Source organism: Mus caroli, chromosome 6 (assembly GCF_900094665.2).
Source record: "Mus caroli chromosome 6, CAROLI_EIJ_v1.1, whole genome shotgun sequence".
In the NCBI taxonomy this organism is placed as follows: domain Eukaryota; kingdom Metazoa; phylum Chordata; class Mammalia; order Rodentia; family Muridae; genus Mus; species Mus caroli.
The window spans coordinates 143,021,556-143,043,910 of record NC_034575.1 but is presented as its reverse complement, the minus strand read 5'-3'; the positions used below and the strand labels follow the sequence as shown (position 1 = coordinate 143,043,910).

Below are 22,355 nucleotides of genomic sequence, written 5' to 3'. Positions count from 1 at the left end.
TTGTCAATTTGGAACAGCCTAGAGTTGTCTAAGAGGCAAGCCTACTCTGAAGAATTACCCAGATCAGACTGGAAGTGGACATGTCTGTGGTTGTGGGAATTTCCTTGACTGTTAATTGACGGAGAAGGATCCAGTCCACCAGGGGCAACATCATTCCTAAGCAGTTGGCCCTTGGCTCTACCTAGCTAAGTACCAGCCTGGGAGTGAGCCAGCAAGCAGTGTTCCTCCATGGTTTCTGCTTCAAGCTCCTGCCTGAGTTGCAGCTCTGACATCCCTCAGTGATGGTTTGTGACCTTGAAGTATAAGCCAAATGAACTCCTTTCCCCCTAAGTTGCTTTTGGTCAGAGGATTTTCTCGAAGTCACAGGAAGAAACTAGAACAGTAACTCATTTTGGGAACCACGAGCCAAGATGGTAACTGAGACCCTGTGGATGGATTAGATTTCTGCTGCTGCCAGAATTTTTATAATCAGCATCGAAGTGCTCTACAGAGCACTGCAGTCCCTTTATGGTTAGCAGAGCACCAATTGCAGAGGACACTGAACTAGCAGCTGAGAGAGAGAGAGAGAGAGAGAGAGAGAGATATGCTTATTGTGGACTTAAATCAGCACAGAATAATCTGTGGTTTGGTACAAAACAATGTTCAAATAAGCAGAAATTAATTTAACAAATTCAAAGAGCTCATTATTCAGCAGTTTTCTAGTCACCTAGCATGTGGCTCATCAGAAGATGACCTTGGTGAGTATAAAAGCCGGTTGCATAAGATGATAAAGGCAGACACTGATGGGTTTAAAGAACTCTAAGTAAGGATTTAATCTCAGGGTTCATAAAGAAGGTGCCTGGATTGTTCGTTCAGCACTTCATGCCTTCCCTGAATATCTTACCTGTAAGAGAGGACTGTTACAGGCACTAGAACTTTAGCAGTCAACAAAACAAGTCAGAATCCTCACTCTCACAGAGTTTATTCTTTGTTGGGGGAAAAGAGAAGAGTTAAGAAAATCAAGAGAGCCAGGCATAGTGCGATAAGCCTTTCATCCCAGCAGTCAGAGGCAGAAGCAGGAGGAGTTCTATGAGTTTGAGGCCAGCTTGCTCTTCCATAGAGACCCTCTCAAAACAAACAAAAACCAAAGATAATTAAACTAAAGCATTAAATGGTGGTGAGTGTCCTGGAGAAAACTAGGAGCAGTGTTCGGGGACTGAGGGGAGACTGAAGTCTCAAAGACGCTCTTTATGGAAAAGCTCTCACTTAAGAAATGAGACATTTAAACAAGGCTTAAAGCCTATGATATAGGAAGCTCTGGGCATTGGTAGTTAGGAGTCAGACAGTCTCAGAGGAAGAGGCCAGCCTCCCCATTCTCGGAGCTGCCAGGAGTCAAGGTGAAACACGAAGGGAAGGGAAGGTAGCAAGTGGTCAAAGGCAGCGCAGAATTTTAGAATTTTGCCTTTATGTTCTTGGACTGACTGTGAGCCACGGGGGAGCTCAAGGCAGACTGAGATACTCAGTATCTTTCCTACAGCTTAACAGCGTAATGTGGACGCCATTTCTCCCTTTCCGTAAATTTCTTCCTTCATCTGTAAAATAGTCGAGATGATGTTTAACTCGCGGGGGCGTTGTGATAATTAAATACGGTATGTGCAAAAACATTTTAGCAGTTAACTTGACACAGAGTAGGCACGCTCTTTCTTTCCCTGTCGTCCTCCTGTTTCCCGGGCCTCCCACCTGGTGCTGGGAGGGAGAGGTAGGGGTGTAAGAAGAGCGACATCACTTCAGAGAGCTAGTGTAACAGTTGCACGCGTGGCTGGCTGGTGATGTGGCTGTGAGGACAGACGGCGGTGGGTGGGTGGGTGGGTGGGTGGGTGGGCAGTCTTTTGGGCGGGGGCCCTGGCTCTCCAGGCCTCAACTGATGGCATTTTTTAGAAGGGGCATCGATGCGGTCTATAGGAATGCACGCTTATTTGCCTCCCTGTTTAACTCTGCGGTGGTAACTGATGAATGAATGTCTTCTACCTGGCGTCCTGAGAAGTCTCCTCGGATCTGTCCTGTTGGGGAGCAAGGGCACTTCCTACAGAGCGGCTCTCCTTGTGGTATCCGGGCAGAAGGCCAGCCTGGTCTACACAGAGAGACCCTGTCTCAAAACAAAAAGAGGAGGTCCGGGTTGGGAGGCTGCAGGCTTCGGACAGTCCGGCCAAGGGACCGCGAGGCCAGCGGCTGGGGTCCGCCCCCGGCGGCGCCGCGCGCGCCCCGAGGAGCAGCAGCGGGGCGGGCGGCCGCGTGCGAACGAGCGGCGAGGCGGGGCTATCGGGAGCGCCAACCCCGGGTCGGGGGTCCGCGTGGGCCGACACCCTCTCGGCACCACCCTCGCGCGCCCCCGCCCGGGCCCGTCCTGGCCGCCGCTTCCCGCCCTGGCTCTCCTCGGCTCCCAGCGCTGCAGCCGCTCCCTCCCTCCCTCCCTCCCTCCCGCGCGCGCGGCCGAGGCAGCGCGGAACACCGAGCGCATCGATCGGCCTGCTCTGCGGCCGCCCGCCGGGCCCATCGCGCACTCCGGGCTCGATTCGGCAGGCGGCGGCCGCGGCGGCTGAGGCGGCAGCGCTGTGGCGGCGGCTGAGACGGCAGGGGAAGGCGGCGGCGGCGGCGGCTCGGCCCGGAGTCCCGCTCCCGCGCCATTTCGGACCCGGAGCGAGCGCGGCGCGGGCCTGAAGGCGGCGGCGGGAGCCTGAGGCGCGGCGGCTCCGCGGCGCGGAGAGAGGTAGGGCGCGGGCGGCGCTCCTGGGCCGCTGCCCGGTGCGGAGCTCGGCGCGGCCGGGCGGGGCCGCGGCGCTGAATGAAGCCGGCTCTCGGGGCGGCGGGCGCGGGGCGCCGAGGTCGGGCGGCCGCCGTTTCCCGGACGGGGCGGCTTTCCTTCCTCCTCCGGGCCGCGGCCGGCCCTCCGCGCTCGCCCGGCCTCCGCGCCCGGCCTCGGCTGCACCCGGCATCCGCGCCTGGCGCCCCGCGCCCGGCTCAACTTGTCGGGCGCGCGGGCTGTGCGGGGACGCCGCTTCCCCTGGCCGGGCTGCGGGGCCCCGGGGGAGGTCGCGGCGGGAGGTGCTCGGACCCGGTGGCCGGAGGGCGTCGTGGTTCTCGGGGGGGGGGGGAAGGCGTCCGCCGCGGAGTTCGCGACCGCTCCCCTCCCCCACGCCTGTAAGGGCTGTGACATTGCCGCGGCCACAAAGGAGGAGGTGGAGGTAGGGATGGTGCTGGCAGAACAGGTGGCCCACGCCCTGCGCGGAAAGCCCGCGAGCGACCCGCACGGAAGCAGAAAAGTTAATGCGGCAAGTCTGAGTGGCTTTGTGTGGTGAAAACACAAGGGGGACGAAGGGCGAGAACCGAGGCAGGGGACTCTCCCCGAGTGGAGCGCAGGCAGCTCGGCTCACAGAGTCAAGTTTGAATCGCCTGCTGCCCTCTCCCCTCAGTCCTGCGGTTTGTCCCTTGCCCCTTCCAGACTCCAGAGTTCATTGTAGCATTCCGGGCCGACCACTGAAATCCCCCTAGGCCCATGTAGCAGCTCAAGTCCAGAGCCAGCCTTGTTAAAGCTAGGTGATCATCAAGGCAAGGATTTAAAAGCAGAATGGCATGCTGTGTTTGTCGTGGAAGAATCATCAGAGAGGAAATGTTGAAAAAGTCTGCTCATAATAATCACTTCGAAATTGCCACCAAACGACCAGTGTCACTCTTCCACCGAGGGCCTGATTGCTGACCCCTCATGTGATAGACAATAGACATCAGATACGCTAGGTATCCATATATTTAATTTGAAATTGTAGCTGTTCACAAGCATCCTTGGTTTTAAGAGATGGAGGATAGTAATTTAATTTTACCACTTTTGTTAGAATTGAGCCCCTTTATTACCTTTTGTAACTGGGGGTGGGGGAACCTTTCAGGCTTAAGGTTTTTCTTGAGTAAGACTTTTTTTTCTAGTGGACTTAATTAAATATTACTAAGTTTTAAAAACCTGACAATAAATTTTATTTTCAGCAAAAGCTACGGTGTAAATGATTCAATATCTGTCCACAGTATACCCTAAATTAGCCAACATTTTAGTCTGTGGGACCCCTTTGCACCTATAAACAAATTGTTGAGGGTCTCAGAAATCCTTTGGGGGTGGACATGCCAATATTTACTATATTAGAAGTAACATTTTTTTTTCAGTTTATTTAGAACTAGGAATAAAGTGCCTGTTGGTAACATGAATTCATTTTTAATGAAAAAAAAATAAACTTTTCTAGAACAAAGAATTAGAGTAGCTTTGTTTTACACATTAACAATCTGTTTAATTGTGCTTCATAGGACATAACTGTATTCTTTCCTATCTACATCTCATATCTGCATCTGCATTCTCTTTGTTGTGATTACAGGGCCTAGAGAACCAACTGTCCTTGTAATAGTAAGAAGGCTAAAAAACAATTGCTGTAAAAACAGTTCTAACCTCCTAATCCTGTTCCCTACCACACAGTTTTAGGGACCCAAAATTGCTCTTGTAAGCTAGCCACACTGTTTGCGGGAGGGAGAGGCAAAGGTCACATTGCCATGTGATTTCTTTTCATCTATCCCATTTGCCATGGTCTACATTTGTTACAAAACTTGAAGGCAAACAGGTAAGTTAGGTTAGTAATGGCTCACAGGATGGCCCCAGACAAGCAGCCAGAAAGGATAGGTGGGGCAAAGTAGGGCAGGAGTTGGATGAAGGTCTGATAACAATGGTTTTCTGCCCTTGTGGTCCTGTTACTGAGGTCTTCAGGCACAGGGTGAGGAAGACAGTGTGTTGGAAAAACCAAGTGCATTTTTCCCTCTTGGTGCCTGTGTGACCAGTTCTTGGTGGTCAATAAGTAGACCGTATTTTGTGTTTGTTTACACTGTATATACTTACATTGACCTGGAACTACCTATTCCATAACAAATTGTGACTTTAGTGCCATTCTTTTGTATCCATATGTCTCTTTATCTGCAGTAATATATGATCTACAAGGGAAAGGAGATAAAGTGAATATATTAATTTTATTTCAAAAATGTTTGGAAAAGCAGACTAGGAAAGAACAGTGTTGTATTTAGGGCTGTTAACTGTATACATTGCCAGCACTTAGTGCACCTGTTGGGAGAGCAGTGTATTATAAGCAAGGCAGAAGTCACAGAGGTTACTGAGAAACTCTTTAAATTCTTTACATTTTTTTTTCTTGCCAAAAATAGTCTTTATCTCTAAATTTCATTCAATTTTATTTCCTTGTACAGAGGTACTGTTTTTAGTACTCAAAGGATTATATGTTAAAATTGATCTGATCCTATCCCAAATATTTAATCCCATTTTCCACAGATAGTTTATAGATTAAAATGCCATCAAATAATATCTTTATTTGCTTCATTGCCTAAATGTGTCTTTCCTCACCACAGTGCAGTTTTGACACCAGCTTCGGCTTCCCATTTTGTTGCCCTTCATTGCAGAACTGCTCTGATGGCTTTAAAACAGTTCTCTGCAATTTTGGGCTCCAACAAAGATGTTCTTAGGCTACCTAACTTCTAACTTTTAATATCCAGTCAACAAAGAATACTACAAGGGTAGGTGTTGGGATAGCTGTCGACAAGCTCATGCGGGTGTGTCCACAGGGTATAGCGTACTATGCAGGATATTTGTACTGAGTGAAGTCATGATACATTCCTCTGAGAGCCATTAGCTGCTACAAAACAGTAACCTGGCTGTTTAGATCAACAAGCTAAATGATAGAAGATGGAAGTACTGGTTTCCATGTATTTTTATTAAGTGTTGATGAGAAGAGTTGTAAGTGACTTATAGGTTACTCTGTACATCTGTAGTCACTGAATTCAGAATACCTTAGAGTTTTACACACAAAGGTGAGTGTTAAAATATTGATAAAGTATTTGATAATCTTGTGTGAGACATGTTCTAATTTAGTTATATTTTATTATTTTTATTATAAGGCCTGCTGAAAATGACTGAGTATAAACTTGTGGTAGTTGGAGCTGGTGGCGTAGGCAAGAGTGCCTTGACGATACAGCTAATTCAGAATCACTTTGTGGATGAATATGATCCTACGATAGAGGTAAACGTTGCTTTATATTCTACATACGGCTTGTAAAGGATGGCAGCCATCCTCTTTGAAAAAGATATCATTTTTATATTTATTAGAAAATTATATTGAAAGTTACTTCAGTTATATATGATGTCCTTTAGTCCCAAGGCTTTAAACTGAGTGTTAGGGAACCATAGGTGCAAGGAACTCCACTTATCTTGAGAGCTCGCCACAGAGAATAAGGTCCAAGGTGCCATCTGTGCTTTGTATATGCATTTTGATAAATAAATTTCATGATTTTGTGAGAGTTTAGAATATAGCTTTGCCTTTGATCTATTCCTGAAAGGTTTGTTGTTTTTTGGGTTTGTTGTTATTGTGTTGTTGTTTGGTGTCCTTTATTTAGACAGGGTCTTACTATGCAGCCCTGGCCGTCCTAGAACTCAACTATGTAGACTAGACTAGCTCTGAATTCTCAGAGATCCATCTACCTGCCTCTGCTGCCCAGATGCTGAGATTAAAGATGTACACCACCATGTACAGTGAAAGTTAATCTTTTGAGAACACTTTATTGTTATGGATTACTTGGAATGTTGATGTGATGAGAAAATTTGACTATACTAGGAAAATAGAATCACTTGATGGTTGAGTTTTGTTTTTTAAACAAAAGGGTTTTTGTTTGTTTGTTTGTTTTTTTTGTTTTTTTAGATTTATTTATTTTATGTAAGTGAGTACACTGTTGTTCTCTTCAGACACACCAGAAAGGTTGAGCCACCATGTGGTTGCTGGGAATTGAACTCAGGACCTCTGGAAGGGCAGTCAGTGCTCTTAACCACTGAGCCATCTCTCTAGCCCCGATGGTTGACATTTTTAAGCTTAATACAGTTTGATGAGTAAGATCTTCAGGATTATTTTCAGACAATTTTCATTTCATAGAATCTTAACCAATTAAAGACCAACTGCTAAGAAATAGAATTGATACCTGGAAGAGATCTTGAAAAATCTGGTGTACCTCCTATTGCTGTCAGTAGGTTTAGGTTTTCCTAACCAAAGAAGAGTGTATTTAACCTCCGAGATTAGCAGGAAGGGCTTTTCGTTTCTTGTTTGTTTGTTTGTTTGTTTTTGTTTTTTTAGAGACAGGGTTTCTTTGTGTAGCCCTGGCTGTCCTGGAACTCACTCTGTAGACCAGGCTGGCCTTGAGCTCAGAAATCCACCTGCCTCTGCCTCCCAAGTGCTGGGATTAAAGGTGTGCACCACCACGCCCGGCCAAGGAAGGGCTTTTCACAAGGTAATTGTTCGCGTATTTATGTGTAGTCTAAATATATTAAATTTAATATCAGTGAAGTGTGAAATAAATGTTACTTTGCCTTTGAAATAACCTTATTGTTAGATTATTTTTTAGGCATCTTTACTGCAGTATGGTGATATCCCAATCTTTAGCTTTTCCTCTTTGTTCTAATGTGCCATTTTCAGTTCTTTGTTAGGTTCTAATGTATCCCAAGGTGGCTCTTCAGGTAGCTGAGACCTAGTGTGCAATCCTGATCATGCAGCTTCCACCCCTTGAGTAACAGGGCTCCATTGCAGGCTTTTATGCCTCCATACTCATTCTAGGCTGTGCTGGGGAATCGAATCCACGTTCTCTGACTTGCTGGGCAATCCTCTACTCACCAAGCTATATCCTTACTTCATGTACCAATTTAAAAAGAAAAAAAAAAGACGTGTAGAATTTTGTAGTGCTTCAGAATCCATAGCTATGAAATCTCAAGAGGTCACAGTGCCCTGGCTTGGTTGGGTCTCTGTTCTGTCTTGAAGAAACAGTGTGCTGTGTTGGGCTTTGAGGGCAATGGCGAGCTTGGGAAGGTGATTATATAACTTAGAATATTGAAGGTTGATTAAAAAATTGTTAGGAAGTATCAAATAATGTTAGTAGTAGTATACCACCCTTCAAAAGATGGTACTTAGATATAAAAATGACTTTTATTTGCTGGTCAAGTTTAACAAGTTACACCAGTGACGTAGAGCTCCTCTGTACTAGTCTTCATACACTGATTTTTTTGACAGGTCAGCTCAGTGCTGTAATGTAGTTCTGCTTTTTCCTTCCAGAAAGATCAAAAAGTTCACCCATTTTGACTGGTATTCTAAACGCAAGGTTACTTGGCATGTTATACCATTTAAATCACATGTAAAAGGAAGTTTTAATAGAATGCATGTGAAATGTGAAAGTTTTCCTGGGATTTGGAAGATGCTTTCAGCAGAAGTAACCTTCATTTTCCTTGAAAATCTGAGGGGTTCTATTGTGCTTCCTCCTGTTAGTTCAGAAAGCATCCTGAATATCTACAGCCTGAAGCCAGAGCTGTAGGAGCAATGGTAAAATAGAGCTTAGGAAGCCTTTAGTTCACATTTGCTAACATGTAATATACACCTAACAATTCATTAAGTATGAAGAAGGTAGAAAAGTTTATAAATTTAAATTTCTAACCTTGATTATGATTTCTGCCATGCCAGAAGACTTGACTCTGGGGAGCAGTGATAACCTGTGAACTTTGACCTTGACATTCCCCCAGGTAGTTTAGCAGCTGGAGAAAAGTCTATACCTTATCTCACAATCTGTGGCGAGTCTGAGGAAACTGGCATGGTCCTTTCTTGGTGTGGTTTAGCTGTAAGAAGGGCAAAAGAGCGAAAGAGATTTGATTGACTAAAAATGCCAACTTCCTACAAGTACAAAAAGTTTCAATTGATGAAAAGTGCCAGAGAGAAAATGAGAGCATGGGAGCTGGGCCTAGGGGCAGCCGCTACGGAAGGATTTCCAGTTTAAGATCTGCCTGGGTTACAGAGCAGGTGCAAGGTCAGCCTGCACAGCTTAGTGAGACCCTGTCTTAGAGTGAAGAATAAAGGAGGGCTGTGGGTATAGCCAGCCCATTGGTGAAGTGCTTGTACTTTGGGATTCCATTACATCTTTATATTAAAAAAAATGGCAGGATGCTTTTTAAAAATTTAAGTGATAATACCATTACATTTTTTTTAGTGATTTCAAATTTGTAAAATATTATCCTAGGAGGTGCAAGAGAGCAGTCATTGCTTCTTTGATTTATATCTGTAAACTTGTGAGGTGTTTTAACTTGGCCTAAAGATATTTAGCTAGTTTGAGACTGAATTTATTAAACTTTGTGAAACAAGTGATAATTCTACTACGGTAAGTGAAAAAGTAGCTATCTTTGAAACTAAGAAAATATTTAATAATCTTCTAGTCTGTGCATCAGTATACTGTAACTTGAATTTACTAATGACTGCTTGATGGCAGATACATAATAGAAAACTACCATAGAACATGTTAATATTGGAGATAGCGAATCACCTTGACTTCTGAAATTTTTGTCCTTTTTGAAGTGCACTAGTTTTTCAGTTAACTTTGTTAGTGGGAAATGGTTATTGCAATATCATATGAACTCCTCACACAGCTCAACTAGAAATAGCAAAGAAAGAACTAGCTCAGAATATCAGCAGTTCTGAGTTAAAGCCTTTTGTGCTACATACAGTTTTAACTATTGCTCAGATTACCAAATTTATGTCCCAGTGATAACTTTTATTTTGATTTTCAAATATGACATAGATTTGTTATGTTACTGTGCAGTATGTTATCCTACTCTTAAGTTGTATTAAAACTTTTTGACTAGAAGTCTATTTTTTAAAAGCAGTTTTGTTTGAAGAAAACTTTCCTCTAAAGCTGTGGCCAGCTCATCTTCCTTTTTTGAGTGCCCTCTAGTGGTAATTTACCTGCTTTTGTAATAAATAACAATGAAAACTCAAGGTTGTTTTTTGTATTTTTAACCTTTAGATGCAACCTGTAGTTATATCAGTTTATAAATCTGCTAACTTTACTTGGGAGTCTTTTATGCAGTTAATATGTAAGAGGAAAGAAGGCCGTGTAGGAGAGCACAGGGTGCATTTCCTTTGTGAACACTGGTTGGGCTGAGCTTGTTGGATGAAGGCACTAAAAGCTGCAGTACAACCTGAATTTGATTGCTTGTGCTTGATATGTGCCTTTTAGTATCCTTGTTTTCAAAAATCTGATAATTTTTGAGTTTATTCAGATTTTTGAACTAATGGTAGTTTTGTCTTTTAAGGAGTAGTGCATTTTTATTTTCTCCAAAGTGTTCGTTATCCTAATTCCAAGAGCTTAGAATTTGTAAAATAAGTTTTTGTTTTTCTTTATTCCTACTTTAAAAGAACTTTATAATCTTATTTTATCATGAGAACAAAGTCTTTAATATCCTTGTTCACCAATCAAAATAGGAATCTTGAACTGTCAGTTTTAGCTTGTTTTTCTTGGGTCTTGTCCAGACCTGTTGTGTTTTGACATGGTAAGGAGAACTGCAAAGACCGTTTTAAGTCCAGATGTCTAGTGGCTGTATAAGGATAAGGTGTACTTCTGGGCAGTCACTAAGAGCCAGTGGTCTGAATCCCACTTTGTGGTCAGTAGTAGAATGCTCGGTGTACTGTATAAAAGAATTATAATGGATTTGTATAATACTTTCCATCTTATGAAAGGATTTTTGTTGTTTTTAATCCTCACCTGGATATTTGTCCTGTGTATGATTATATCCATTTTTATCACTGAAAGAACAATGGCTTGGAGTAGATGGGAGATGAAGTAGTTTGATAAGTCCATACCACAAGGAAGGAAATTCTATAGCTGTCAATAGCTAAAGACTCCAGGCCTGTCTCTTGCTTAGATCTCTTTTCTGAGTACCAAGACCTGCATGTCAGGATGCCTTTAGGTTGCGAATTAAAATGACACTCATCTTCTCTACACTTCGTCTCTGTTTGTCTTTAAAACATTGAGCTGAAAATCACATAGAACAAAATAACATTTTAAAGTACGTACGCAGCCAGTGATGACTAGTTATTTCTTAGGGTTACAGCTATCACTGCTATCTGGTTCCAGGATATTTTCATTACACCAGAAAGGAGCTCCATACACATTAGTGGTCAGTCCCCAAACCCTTCTCCTTCCAGCCCCTGGCAGCCACTAACTACTATCTGCTTGCATGTGCATAGTCTTAATATGTCATTTAAAGGAATCATGTATCATTCAGTGTAGCTTTTGTGTCAGATATTTATTTATTTAGTCTCATGACAGGATTTCTCTTTGTAGCTCTGACTGTCTTGGAACTTGCTTTGTAGACCAGGCTGGCCTCGAATTCTGCCTTCCAGGAGCTGGGATTAAAGGTGTGTGCCACTGCTGCTTGGCCTTGTGTCTGATTTTTACATATTTCCAGGGTTTGTCCTTGTTACAATATTAGCACTTCATTCCTTTCTATGGGAAGGTAGTTCTCTCTTGTAGACATTCCATATTTTGTTCATCCATTCATCAGTTAATGACATTTGGGTTCTTCTTTAGAGCTCTTTTAAATAACAGTTTTGTTGTGCATTTATGTTCAGATTTTTTGTGTGACTATCTCTTCTAGTACCTCTGAGATTGGCCAGGTTTAACTTTTTGAGGACTAGCCAAGTCACTGTTGAGCCAAGTCACAGAGCCAAGTCACTGTACTTCGTCTACATTCCTGCTAGCTGCCTGTGAGGGCAGCTGTGCCAGTTAGACCAGCTAAGTGTTCTCCATCCCTACTGCTTTGGCCACCTTAGTAACATTCGCTTGTCTTCTTGTAAGGACTTCATTATTCCCTCAGTTCCTCCTTCTCCCCCTTTTGATTTTGACAGTTACTGGAGTCAGCAGTGCACTACTAGATACTTCCACACTGAGAACTTCATATGGAGAATTCATTAGGTAGGAGAAGACTGAAAAGACAACCCTGAAATACAATATAACATCAAGAAGTGGCTACTACTCCTGATGGTCAGGGGTTGCAGCGATGATTTGGGGAATATTGTAATTAAAAATTCAAAGTCTTCACCTGCAACTATCGCTGGTACCTCTGAGTGTGTGTGCTGAGCTGAAGCAGTATCTGGAAGGGCAAAACAATAGCTCTCCCGTTCCACAGTTTGTTCCAATGCTTGCAGTCAGGTTGGGGAGTCTGAGTGCCCCTTCTTACCTAGAAACGTTTCAGAGGTGACTGGACAGTGTAAAGTGCAGTTCTTCAGAGCAGTGTTTCAGACTCTGGTTTCAGAAGCTGGTTTTTGCTTCATTGTTACTCTCTGCTATTTACCTTTATTTTCACTAAGCTAAGACGAGCTGAACTCTTTGAATCTACAATACTCAGTGTGGTATTTCATGTTTGTATGTTTTCTCTGCTCCTGTCTTGAGTGACCTTCTCTCCCGTCTTTAAGTCACACAGGCAAAGTTGACCTCTTGCATGGTACCATTCCACTTTGTCCAGCTTAGTGTTAACATTTATTTCTATTTGCTTCATTGCTTACATGCATTTCCTTTCCTCTGGATCTGCTTCCTCCATATACAGATTGAGCTGGTTGTGGTGGTACACACCTGTAGTTCTATCACTTGGAGGAATGAGGCAGGAGGATTTTGAATTTGAGAACAGTCTGAGCTACATAGTGATACTGTGTCTCAGAAAACAAAAACAAAAACCACCAGGCAGACATGGTAGTGCATGCCTTTAATCCCAACACTTGGAAGCAGAGGTAGGTCATCTCTGAGTTCTAGATTCCCCTGTTACACACAGCAACTTCCAGGACTACATGTTTCAGGGAAAGATAAACAAAACAAAGAAAAAGAAAGATAAAACAAATTTTTTTGCTTTTTGAAACTATATATAAATTGAATATCTTACATGAAATGTTTGGAACCAAACATTTTTCAAATTTCATTTCCTAGGATTTTGGAATGTTTGTGCAAATTTTACTGGTTGAACATCCCTAATCCAAAAATTTAGACTTTAGAACATTTTTGTTTTAGATTAAGGAGCTGTAATACGTAGCCCAAAATGGGACCTTTAGGATTGCAGTAACTATTCCTGGAGTATATAGCATAGTAGGTAGGAATGAATTTATAAATCTATTTGTGTACTTCACATTCTCCCCTCTTTTGCAGTTGTTGGTGTTTTTTAAAAGAGTGTCATGTATCCTAGGCTGGCCTTATACTGAATTCACTAGACTTTGACCTCAAACTACTGGTCCTCATGCCTCAGCCTCCCAAGTGAGTTCTGGGATTACAAAATGTGTCACCCAAGCCCCAGCCTTGGCTCTTCAATTCTGTTGTGTTCTGGTATTAGTCATATCCAGCTGTTGTGCATATTTCTAGCTATCTTTGAGAACTGAGGGTACAATCTTTATATACAGTGGTATGGAACACATCATTCTTCAATGGATTTAAATATTTAGAAAGGTAATAATATAACATGCTAGACCATAAACAGAGAAAGTCAATTTTATAATTTTTTCCCATAGATGTTACTAAACAGTAAAAAGTACTTGTAATACATGTTAAGAAAACAGCAAATCACTGCAGAAGTAAATCCCCAAATAACGCATGAGCTGATATTTCAGCATCCCTATTCATAATGAAAGACAAAGGCACAGCCTGAAGGTAGATTGGACGAGACAGTACCTGTAATAAGCTTATCACACTGTTTGCATATAAGTAAGGGCTCAGTACACATCAGCTGCTGTAATTACTATTAATAGTAATAGGAGTCCTTTCAGTGAAAGCTTCATTACCTTTTAAGTTTTCTGTTCACTGTTGCCTGTCTTCCCAAGTTTAGATTATTCTAAAAAATGAGCATACTAAATATAATTGAGTTGCACTAGAAAACCACAGACCTATTCTGGTCACTGAGTTTTTCTTTCCCTGAGTGATCTCCCACCTCGACCCCAATTCCTCTTAATGGTTCTACAGATAAAGTTTATGTTCATTAAAGCATAAAGGCAGGCAAACAAACACTTTTTAAAAAGTCATACAAGTTAACAAGATACAAAGGAGTCAAGGCATAGCAGAAGTATGAAGATTCAAAAAGTAATATTATTCCTCAAATAAAACCACAACCATTTGTACTGTATGGAAACATTTTCCCAAAATAGAAACAAAAAATTTTTGTTAGTGATGAATGGGTGTGTTCTCAGTGTTGCTTGGGAAAGTGATGTAATGCATAGCGTGTGTGCACCAACTTTTGCTTTTGTTTTTTTTAATATTGAGTTTTCTCAGGTAGCTGGGGCTAGTATTAAACTCACTGTAAAATAGCTCAGACTGATCTCCTCCTTCTGGGATTTCAGATGTCTGTCTCAAAGTCGGGCTGTTTTGTCATATCTTAGCAGTTGTTCCTCAATTGATGTCATTCTTCATGGTCTAAAATTTAAGATACTTGAAAACCTTAAGATACTTGAAAAACCTCAGCTTTCTGTCTTATATGTTCTAAAATAATTATATTATTCTGATTGTGTCAGTATAATATGATTTGAATGAAAGTATAATATACTAAATTTGTTAGAATTTATAATTAAAAATTACTATTACCATATTAAAATTTATGAAATCTTTTAAAATTTTATCGTAAACTTATACTTAGCTTTAGAAGACACTTAAAACACTGAAGAAAGCCGGGCGGTGGCGGCGGCACACGCCTTTAATCCCAGCACTTGGGAGGCAGAGGCAGGCGGATTTCTGAGTTCCAGGACAGCCAGGGCTATAAANAGAAACCCTGTTTCGGAAAAGCCAAAAAAAAAAAAAAAAAAAAACCCAAAAAACAAAACACTGAAGAATATTTAAAGCTGAACTGTTAATTAAAAAAAAAAAACAAAAAAAAACCCTTCTTGCAAACTAATAAAATGAATAAAAATAAAAATGTGGTTTCATTTCAGATGAGCAGTGTCTTTAGTACAATCTTTTAAAAATTCTGTTGTGTTTGTATTAACATAATTGTAATTAAAATTACATTTAGGTTTTTCATATTTGCATGTATTTATATTAAATAGATGCATCCATTCAACAGATATTTACTGATTCCTGCAATATTTAAGACTTAGCACTGCTACTTTTCAGTTCAAAGCATGTTGGGGGTGGGCAGGCAACGTTGGAAATGTTGGAGAAGGAATGTTCTTCAGATTTTGTCTTTTAAAATAGAAGGGAAATAGAACTGAGAGACTAAGTAGATGACATGATCAACATTTAAAGAACAGTCCTCTGCTTCCTTGAATAGAACACATCCTAGGAGTCCAGGAAGTACACCAGTGCCTGCCGAGTAGACAGTGCCTTGGACTAAGTGTCCTGTCCGAGTCAGTACCTTCCTTCATGTGCTCTAGGGATGCCTGATGGGGTAGTGGTGCTGGTAGGTGCCTGGATTTATGGGATATTTTGAGAATAGACAAATGGTGTAATATTGTGAGTTATTATTGATTACCTAATGTAATTTTTGTAAGATATTTTAAGATACCTCATTAGTATATAACTTGTTATTTTAAACTGTTAACTTTCTTAAAATCATCATAAATGGCATTGTGTCAAAGGCTATGAACATTTATATTACTTTAAATAACTACAAAATTGCTTTCTGAAAGGACTGTGCCTCATCACCAGAAATGATTTTATTCCACCTCCAGTGCCTTATTGCCGGCAGAGTACATTTTATTTAGAAGTTTTATACTACTTCATAGATGGAAAAAAAGTCACTTTTGCTGAAGATAATTCCCCTATATGGAATAACTTCTATTTATTTGTTCTTTTATTGTGCTCAGTGAGTTTAAGTGACTTTATTTTGTCCTGATTTCCTGAGGACAGTAGTAAGTTACTACCTGGTGTGCCTTCTTCGAAGGCAGGAAATAACACTAATTTAAAATGTGAAATATTGGTGTTTTTCTTTGTTCCATCATTAACTAGTCTTGTAGTTGGATCTATTTTTAAATTGGTTGAACTTTGACAATGTGTACTTTGATAATATGATTATTTTTAATAAAGGAAAACATTGTTTTCAGAATACCTCAAATTTGTGAAGTTATTTTACTGGCTTACCCACAGGGATTGGCAGGTTTTTCTGTGAGGGCTACATGAGTCTTTGTCACATCATCTTCAGGGTCTCGGAGTTGCTGGCTTCAGAATCATTTAGTGTGTAAAGTCTTGATCTTGGGGCATACAAAACAGTGGGCAAGATAGATCTTGGCCTGTGGGGAAGTGTGTTAAGCTTTTTTTTAAAACCTCTTGGGTTTTAGATGCTACATTGATACAGAGTTTTGTTTTGTTTTTCCCTACTTTTTGTCAATAACACTGAAATTGGAACAAAATATTTACTGTACATGTATCATTTTAAGTTAATTTATTAATCTTCGTGTGTGTACAAATGTGCATACTCTGCTGTATGTAGTGGTTAAATAACAAATTGTGGGTATTGATTCTCTCCTTCCACTGGATCTTGGGACCAGTCTCAGGCTGGCAGATTTAGTGACAGGTACCTTTACCTGCTGAGCCATTTCTTCAGCCCTAAATACCACTTTTTGTTCTGCTTGCTTTTTGCTTTCTTTTCAGACCTGTGGCTTCTTTCCAGATCACACTTTGTTATTTAGCATTTTTGACCCTTAGTTTTTGTTGAAGTGCCCTGTCTTTCATGTAGCACGGGGACTACATGCTTCTGAGAATACTGGCTGTAGTCAAATAACTTCACAGTGACTGAATTTTTAACATAAACTCATTGTTTGCAATTAGCAGCATAGCTTATAAGTAGGCTGTGGATTACACTTTATGATACCTGCATGTGGATCAGAATTTTGCTGTCAGTACGCATCAGGAAAGGAACAGTGAGACAACTTTCCCAGTGTCTTGGTCTATTTGAATGAGTGAACGGTCATTACAGAAACATCTTACAAAATACCTGCAGAGACAGCTGTCACTTTATGTGTGTGCTGTCAAATGAGGTCTGAGAGTTTTGTAAGTTGTTGGTACAGGGGCACCTGTAATGCTGATGCTTAGGAAGTAGAAGAGACTAAACTGTGGGGCTCTAATTACAGCTCAGTGGTAGACCATATGCTTAGCGGATGTGAGACTCTGGGCTTAATCCTCAGCGTGAAGAAAACAAATTCAGAAAGTAAAAGCAAAAGCTAAACAAAAAATATATTTAGCATCAGTACAAAAGAGAGACAAGCAAGAGCTGAATCTCTGTAGAAATTATCTCTGTCAAGGACATGAACCCTTAAGGCTGGTGAGATGGCTCAGCAGGTACAGAAAGGCTCTAGCCATCTAGCCTGCTGATCTGAGCTGATTTATAAACTAGTTGGTCTGATATCCAGGTCATCATGAATAAGAGTTGTGAGCGCCATTTTTGTAGTATTAATTTTTAATACATTTTAAATCTATATGATTACAAGTCTTAATCTTCACATACCGTGTGTGTGTGTGTGTGTGTGTGTGTGTGTGTGAATCGGTTTGCCACTCCTATGGTTTGGTTTGGTTTGGTTTGGTTAGTTGTGAACCTAACCTTTAATGGCTGAGCCATCTTTCCTGACTGTTTTTAAGTGTGTAGTTTAGCGGCATTATTATATTTACAGTGTTGTGTGACCATTAGCATTGTTTGCATTTAGAAAGTTTTTGCTCTGTACTCATTAAACAGCAATTCTAATTATCTTTTTCTTAGTCTCTAGAGGAACTTCTGTTGTTTTGTCTCTCTGAGTTTTCCTATTCTAGGTATCTAGTATACATGAAATAATAAAATGTTTGGTGTCTGATTTATGATACTTAGCATATGTATTCAAGATTCATCTACATTGTAGCATGTTTTCAGAATATTGTCCCCCCTTATGACACTTAAGTTGTTTCTATGTTTTGGCTACATAAGCTCTGCTTTCATTTCTCTCTCTCTGTGTGTGTGTGTGTGTGTGTGTGTGTGTGTGTAGGAATTGAATTGCTGGACCATAATACAGTAATCCTACATTAACTTCCAAAGCCAAACTATTTTTCCTGTAACATTTAATATTCCTAGTAGCACTGCCTAGCAATTAGTTTTTCCACATCCCTTTTAATACTCAAATATGTTATTTTCTGGTTTTTGTTTTTGTTTCTTTGGCCAGGAGTGCATTAAGACAAGGTCTCACTATGTAGACCATGCTGACCTTGAACTCACAGAGATTTGTCCACCTCCTTCTCCCAAGGTGCTTGCCAATCACCATCCTAATGGGTGCTCAATGGTGTCTAATGGTTTTGATTTGCAGTTCTCTTAATGATCTCTTCAAGTGCTTATTGGCCACTTGTCTGCTTTGGAGACTGTCTGCCGTACTTTGCCTGTTTTGAATGGGGTCTTCTATTGCTGAGCTGTTTACATCACCTTGTAAAAGATGCACTGTAATAATCCAGACTGTGTTTCTCCCTTCTCAGGACTCCTACAGGAAACAAGTAGTAATTGATGGAGAAACCTGTCTCTTGGATATTCTCGACACAGCAGGTCAAGAGGAGTACAGTGCAATGAGGGACCAGTACATGAGAACTGGGGAGGGCTTTCTTTGTGTATTTGCCATAAATAATACTAAATCATTTGAAGATATTCACCATTATAGGTGGGTTTAAGTTGAATAAGAAAGTTGGCATGTGAAGTAATGATAGCTTACATTTATTGATTCTTTGCTAATTGTTATGCCTGCATGATCTATTTACATTTGAAAACATTTGTATCAAGTATGCAGAATCCCTGTTTTACAAATGCATTTCTTAGGGTTACAGCAGTTACATGACTTGTCCTTGTTTGTACAGATAGCAGGGGTGCTATCTGACACCAGGGCCTTTGTACTCTTACCTACCCTACCCTGCACTAGAAAAGTAAGGTTTTTACATTCTTAGATAGGTAGCCGTATCAACCAGAAACAAACATGGAAAAAAAGGTTTGAGATGGTGTTACTCGAATGGCCTCAAAATAATCATATTTAACTACAGAATTTCATTGGTTGGATAAGCAGTGGCCTTAAATGGTTTTTTTTTTTTTTCTTAATATGTTTAGATGGTTATAAGGGGTTTTTCCCCCAAATTTAGAATTTATTTATACGTTGCATTGACAACAAAACATAAAAGAGACTTTGAACAGAATACACATTGTATTCCCTTTAGTGTTGCTCTTAAAAAAAACAAATCAGTTTTCAGGGCTGGAGAAATGGCTCAGCAGTTATTGACTGTGTTGCTTTTCCAGAAAACCAAAGTTAATTCTAGGTGAATGTCCATTTAAGGCATCTCCAACCACATGGAACTCCATCTCCAGAGAATTGAATACTTCTGGCCTGCACTGGCACCTGAATTCACATGCATGTACCTATACGCAGACACACATATGCGTGGTTAAACATGGAAACTGAAATCTTTCATGATTGTCTTTGTGTCTGAGTAATGCAGGAGCCCTTACCTATAGCTTTGTTGTCTGATGTTTCACTCATGTGCACCTCACCTAAGTATGAAAATATGAAATGGAAATTTCAAAAAATGAAGGATTTCTAAATTTTGAATAGTTTTTATTACATATTGTTATATTTTTTTGTTTTATTCTCCTACTATATTGTCAGTTAAGCTGAATTATTGACATGTACTGTAGGAGAAGATAGTTTATGAAGGAAGAGTTTGGTGCTATCCCCAGTTTCAGGCACTCATGCAAGAGTCTCAGAATGTTTACCCACAGATGGCAGGGAGTCCTGAAATGGCAGTTATGTTGATGCTGGTAACTCATGTTTGGTAAAAGCAAACACATTTTTTCTTTTTTTTTTTTTTTTTTTTTTGGTTTTTCGAGACAGGGTTTCTCTGTATAGCCCTGGCTGTCCTGGAACTCACTTTGTAGACCAGGCTGGCCTCGAACTCAGAAATCCGCCTGCCTCTGCCTCCCGAGTGCTGGGATTAAAGGCGTGCGCCACCACGCCCGGCTCACATTTTTTCTTGAGATAGGGTTTTACTATGTAGCTTTGGCTTGCCTGGAACTCACTATGTAGACCAGACTGTCCTGAATTCACAGAGGTCCTACTGCCTCTGCTTCCCTAGTGCTGAGATTGAAGGCATGAGTCACCATATCTGTTGGATAAAAATATTTTCAATTGTATACATACACATTTACATATATGTATCATATTGCTAAGATAATTTTCAACCAAAATGTTTGAAACCTTTGTATATTTCTTATTTTTATATATGTAAGTGAACAGATATGTAAGATTTTTTTTTTGTCTTAGAGGGAAAATAAGGAAAGTGAAGACAATTTGGTAGAAACTAGGATTCATGTGAAGAAACCACTCAGTAAAGCTCTGTGAGATGAAGTTGAGGGCGAGGTTTGAAGTATTTTTGTGTTACTTATGCTTCTGCTTCACTTTGTTTCTTCCCCAGAGAACAAATTAAAAGAGTAAAGGACTCTGAAGATGTGCCTATGGTCCTGGTAGGGAATAAGTGTGATTTGCCTTCTAGAACAGTAGACACGAAACAGGCTCAGGAGTTAGCAAGGAGTTACGGGATTCCGTTCATTGAGACCTCAGCAAAGACAAGACAGGTGAGTACAACTGGACAGACGTGAGTCTGTGCTCTGCTTGGTGCTCCAGATGGTATTCATCATTGATCTTCATTTCCTGATGGCATCATTAGGGTATACATGCTACCATAACTCTTGTTACATGTTAATCATCTAATGTGATTCTCCAGTCTTTTTATTATCCTAACAGAAAATAAAATAAAATAATGTTTATTTGGCAAATGTTTTCTCTTGAGTGGACAGTACTTCTTATCCAGGGACCATAATATTACTTAGATTTTTTTTCTCTTTCCTCCCCCCCAGCCCCTCTGTGGGATGCTGGGGGGTGGAGTGTTGAAATGGTCTCTCTGTGTACTCCAGCTTGGGGTTGAACTCTCAGTTTCCTAAGTTTGTCTTGCAGGTGCTGAGATGACAGGTGTACTTCACTATGCCTGGTAGTTTGATTTCTTTTCATATTGAAATTTTTTGTTCCGCCTAGAGTACATTTTACATGTAGGGTTCAAGAAATGTGGAAAAAAAATTTCCACTGAAATGATAAAGACAAAGAATGATGGAATAAAGTTTTGAGTTTTCTATTTTAGAAGCAGTTTTAAGGATTTGTTTTTAGATTAAATTTTGTTGTATTTGAAGAATAACATTTTGGCAGAAATTTTTTGTGGAGCTATTCTTTAGGGAGAATGTTGTGATTAAAATAAGGGAATATTTAGAAAGTAACTAGACATTCTTAAAAAGTGAGTTTCTGTAGTGAGATTGGTCATGTGGGCATCTCCTGTGTGCCAGTTTGTTCACAGTTGACTTAGAGTTTATAGAGACTTGATGTACATCACTAGGCTTCATGGTAGAGGAGCTATTTTATTCAAGTCCATCCCACACTCCAAAGACAGGAAGAGGTTTGTTTCTATGTTCTATTTCCATGTCTTCTTGATTTTCTTTAGAAGTAGTACAGAAAATATAATATCTGTAACTTTCCCCTAAGACTTCTTATGACATAATTCAATGTAAGGAATTTTATTGAAAACATACTATATAGATTTTTACCACCACACTTTACTCTTTCCATTGTTTAAGCTTGTAAAGGGACCTTTCATACTAGTAAATATCGCTGTTGACATCTCACGGAGGACAGGGAAAGCCTGAGCCTGGGCTGTAAACGCAGAAGCGCTTCTCACGCTTGAACACACACACAAACCAACTGACCTTGCAAAGTCACATCCAGATGTAGTCCAGTGGGCTTGTGTTGGAGCCCAGGATTGTGCATTCCTTGGAATGGTTGGGCAGTGCTAGCTTGGGAGTTGGGCCCAGGTTGAGTAGAGGTCATAGAGCACAGTGAACGGAGTCTCTGGGTTACCTCTGGGTTGCACTCCACTTTCTCACTTGGTAAGAGCCTTAAATAACTGCATTTAATTTATGATTTGTGTTTGACATTAATACTTTGGTGTGCTGTGGTTCATTATTGATTAGAACACTGCCTACTTTCTTTTTAAAATAGCTTTCTAGCTTTAACAATGTTTTGTGACACACACACACACACACACACACAACTACCTACACCTTTAAAAAATGTTTTGCTTTCTTCATTTGTGTTTAGTTTTTGGTGTTTTGACAGTGACAGCCCAGGCAAATCTCAAACTGACTATGTAGTAGAGGCTGGCCTTGAACTCTTGCCTCTACTGCCCATGTGCTGAGATCACAGGCATATGTTACCATGCCCAGTTCACTCTGATAGTTTAAAGGCATATGGTATAGAAATACAAGAACTTAAATTTGATTTTTAGGTAATGTGAGTCATCTGGCATGTATAGAGGTAAGATTACAGAAACTTCTTAAGCAGTGCTTAGCCCTTCTTGTGTTTATTCGTATTTTGATTTTTTTTATATAACAATATATTGCCTAACTATAACTTGGATGCTCACTTTTCACT

The 22,355-nt window shown here is 40.6% G+C and overlaps 1 protein-coding gene across 3 annotated transcripts in view; it reads left to right on the top strand.

The window, feature by feature from the left end:
• The first annotated feature begins 2,557 nt into the window (after positions 1-2,557).
• The window catches only part of Kras (KRAS proto-oncogene, GTPase), a 33,523-nt gene continuing 13,725 nt past the window's right edge, over positions 2,558-22,355 (top strand). The window contains exons 1-4 of one of the 3 annotated variants that reach the window (XM_021164783.1): positions 2,558-2,746; positions 5,968-6,089; positions 18,322-18,500; positions 20,296-20,455. In XM_021164783.1, the coding sequence (XP_021020442.1) occupies positions 5,979-6,089; positions 18,322-18,500; positions 20,296-20,455 (450 nt within the window). In that variant the 5' untranslated portion in view covers positions 2,558-2,746; positions 5,968-5,978. Of the gene's footprint in view, positions 2,747-3,164; positions 6,090-18,321; positions 18,501-20,295; positions 20,456-22,355 lie in introns of those variants that run through there. The other 2 variants (XM_021164782.2, XM_029478156.1) reach the window with 2 other exon arrangements.